Genomic DNA, 3,336 nt, shown 5'->3' with positions numbered 1-3,336 from the left:
GGGGGGGGGGGTGGAAATTATATTATATTATATATATAGGGAGGCAGCAGAGAAGAGTCAAGCAGTCTGACCCCTGCCACCTGCCCACCACTATTTGCCCCACTGGCATGGCCCTGTGCTCCTTGCTCCCTGCACCCCTTGGCACCTGCCTTCCTATCTGGCCTCCTTGCTTCTCCCCACTTCCACCCTCCTGTTTATCTTACCCTACAACTTTAATGGCACTTATGCCGGGAAGGCTACAGCATGGCTTAGTAAGAGCCCAAACTGTCTTCCAAAAAAGTCTGTGCTTTTAAATCAATTACCTGATTAACAGGCTAAATCAGGGGTTGTCAACAGGGGCTACGCGTATGCCCGGGGTTATGCATGGGGATGGAGCACCACCACCCCGTACCACCACCTCCCAGAAGCCAGACTGCGGTAGGGCAAGGGCAGCAGCAGGCTGAACAGGTGCCACCCGGCCGGCCAGATGCAGGGGAAGAAGCTTGCACGTGGCAGCCATCCACCACCCTGCGTTGCTGCTCTGTGTGCAGCTGCTGCCGCTGGCCCTCCCCCCCTCAAAAGCATTGGGTACACTGCTCAAAAAAAGGTTGAAAGCCCCTGGGCTAAATTCATAGATAGCTTTCTAAGAGAGCTATTTAAATTAAGACTCATCTACTTAAGTCAGCAATGCATCCAGTCCTTTGTCTACAGATGTAAGTGTTCTATTTTCAAGGAGGCAGAGTGTGTTTAAAACAAAAAAAAAAAACAAAACCATTTATGGAAGTGTCCATCATGTCATGTAAATCCTCAGTAAGCTTCACTTCTCCCAATTATATTGGATTGAATTTATCATATCAGCAAAACAAACAAACTTCAACATCCTTTCACATCTTAAAATTCTTGCTGTAACTTACGTTCTCCTTGGTCTCAGTCTCTGATCACTGTATGGAATCAGCGCTACAAGCTGGTTTTCCTGCCCTATAAATATACAAGAACACTTCTCAAATACCTTTAGGTATACTTAGACACACTTATACTTTTAGGCAAAACAAAGAGCAAGCAATTAGAGTGTAGCATAATCCAACACTGGACCCTTGGAATTTTATTAAGAAAATACAGGAAGTTGAAGCAACACATTTTCTGAAGTGTCTTGTTACAGAACCTTTCATCCCAAAAAGCTGATTTGATAAAAGTGCCAAAAAGCCCCACTGAAGCATGCAAGCTATACAGACACTGGAGAGCCGGATCAAACTGATGCGATTCTTCTTCTGAGCATGTACTGTGCTTGGTAAGTGGATGCGCCAAGCTGAAACTAAAGCTCTGGGTTTTCCCCCCACCACATCTGTCAGTAGTACCGCGTGCAATTTATCTCCAACCCTCTAATATACAGAGGTCCTACTATCCAACACATCTATGCAAAAGAACTCAGAAAAGCTTGGAGAACAGCATCCAGCTGGTAAGTCTGTGGAGGAAAAGGGGCAGGGAAGGGGTGTGGGAATGGGGCAGATCAAGGCCCCCCCCCGCCCCCCCATGATGAGAGAAGGAGTGGGGCTCGGCCTGGGTCAGGCCCTGCCCAGCTGGGGTGGGGCACAGGACAGAACTATGAGCAGTTCATCTGGGGGTTTGGGGGTGGCTCCCGCCCTGGCGCACTCCAGGGGAGGCATGAAGGGCATGTGCCCCCCAGGTCTGCATGCAGGGCAAAGGCAGGCTGATGCTACAAGCTGGGGCTGGAAGCAATGCTGGCTCTTCTTGGTGGGGGTACTTGGCTGGGGCTGTGCATAGGACAGGTGGTGGCAGTGGGAAGGGAGTTTCTCAGGGGGTGGGGAGAGCTCTGGCAAATTCTGGGGTGGGCTGTGGCCACCCCAGAATTCACTGTAGGCCCCCTGCCCAAGCCCCCACCTCCAGTGCTGCTGCCCACTCCGAGCGCAGCCCCAGCTCAGAACCCCCCCACCCCCGGCCAGACAGACAGAGTCTGGGGCCGCTCCCAGCCCCAGCCTGCCCTAGTCCCACGCATAGATCCAGGAAGCATGTGTTCCCCATGCCTCTGCTGGGAAGCACCAGTGGCATAAGCTCCTTCCCCTCACCCCCCTGGACAAACTGCTAGAGACTCCATCCTATGCCCTGTCCTGGCCAGGCAGTGCCTACCCCTGCCCCCACCTCCCTTTCCTCCTCCCCCCACCCCTGACTTACCAGCTAGACACTGCTCTGCAAGCTGCCGGGATGCATATCAGCAATCGGATTGGTATCGGCCAATACGACTCATTAATAGAATTGGCCATCACCAATAAAGACTTTCTGGGCTGATGACACACCCTTACTACTTGAACTACACTTGATCTGAGCCTTCAAGAGGCCGAGAAGCGAGAAATAAGAAACTAAGAAATAAGCCTGTAAAACTGTTCTTATGAAGCAGACACAAAGTTGCCATCAGAAAAGCATGACCACAAGCATCCATCATAAGAACAAACAGTCAAAGTTGAATCAGCCATCACAAGGGCCACTCCACAGCCAGTATACCAGCAACAGGAGTGAATCAAGACAGTACCACCTAGAATATCAACATCATTAACTTATCACTATGCCACACCCACACTCTGAAATACCCATACTCCTCAAGAGATCTAGACTCCTGCCTAGAGAAACAACCTGACAAGGTACTAATATACAGAGAACTGAAAAGAATCTTTCTGCTGACTTCATCTCAGAGAATACTTCCACAGCAAAACCAGAACCACCTCTGACCACCTTCCCACCATGACAGAGAAGATTTAAAAAAAAAAAAAATTCTGATTAGACATTCCCCAGTGGATGGAGTCACATACTGCACTATTACATTGTCAGCTTCAGGGGAAAAAGCTGCCAATAGTGACATTCAACAGAAGCAAGGGCCACCAAAACTTTCTTCATTCAGAGGAAAAAAAACAAAACAAACAAACACCACCACACACAGTTCCCAAGACAAAAAAACAATATAGTAATAGTAAGGGCTACAGTCATCTTCTACTGTCCACACAGTGACAACTCTCCGACACCAACTACTATAACGAACTTGAGGAGGACCCAACACCAATGTTTTCTCTTTACAAATGTTGTTAAAGCTAGCATGGAAAAGATTTGATAGAAACTGCTCACACTAATCCCCTGCTCCCCCATCACAAGAACATTTTATATCTGCCCAAAGATTTACAAAAAGGTAATACTAGCAGATTCATTTCCAATTGCAGTATCCTTCTGAAGAGAGGTTAGGGATTCATAGAAACCATCCTTAAAAAAAACCCAAACAAACAAAAACAAAACAAGCCATGCATAGAACTGCGAGATAGTGCTCATGCTAAGCAAGGCCTAGCATATTTAACA

General features: G+C 48.2%; 1 protein-coding gene across 2 annotated transcripts in view; it reads right to left on the bottom strand.

The window, feature by feature from the left end:
* Nucleotides 1-3,336, bottom strand: part of TMEM106B (transmembrane protein 106B) — a 35,281-nt gene that overhangs the window by 14,856 nt on the left and 17,089 nt on the right. For both annotated transcript variants that reach the window (XM_019508493.1, XM_019508492.1), the window contains exon 3: nucleotides 894-957. In XM_019508493.1, the coding sequence (XP_019364038.1) occupies nucleotides 894-957 (64 nt within the window). The remainder of the gene's footprint in view (nucleotides 1-893; nucleotides 958-3,336) is intronic.

This window comes from Gavialis gangeticus, unplaced genomic scaffold (assembly GCF_001723915.1).
Source record: "Gavialis gangeticus isolate Ggan-Ray unplaced genomic scaffold, GavGan_comp1, whole genome shotgun sequence".
Lineage (NCBI taxonomy): Eukaryota > Metazoa > Chordata > Crocodylia > Gavialidae > Gavialis > Gavialis gangeticus.
This window is presented reverse-complemented; position numbering and strand designations above follow the sequence as displayed.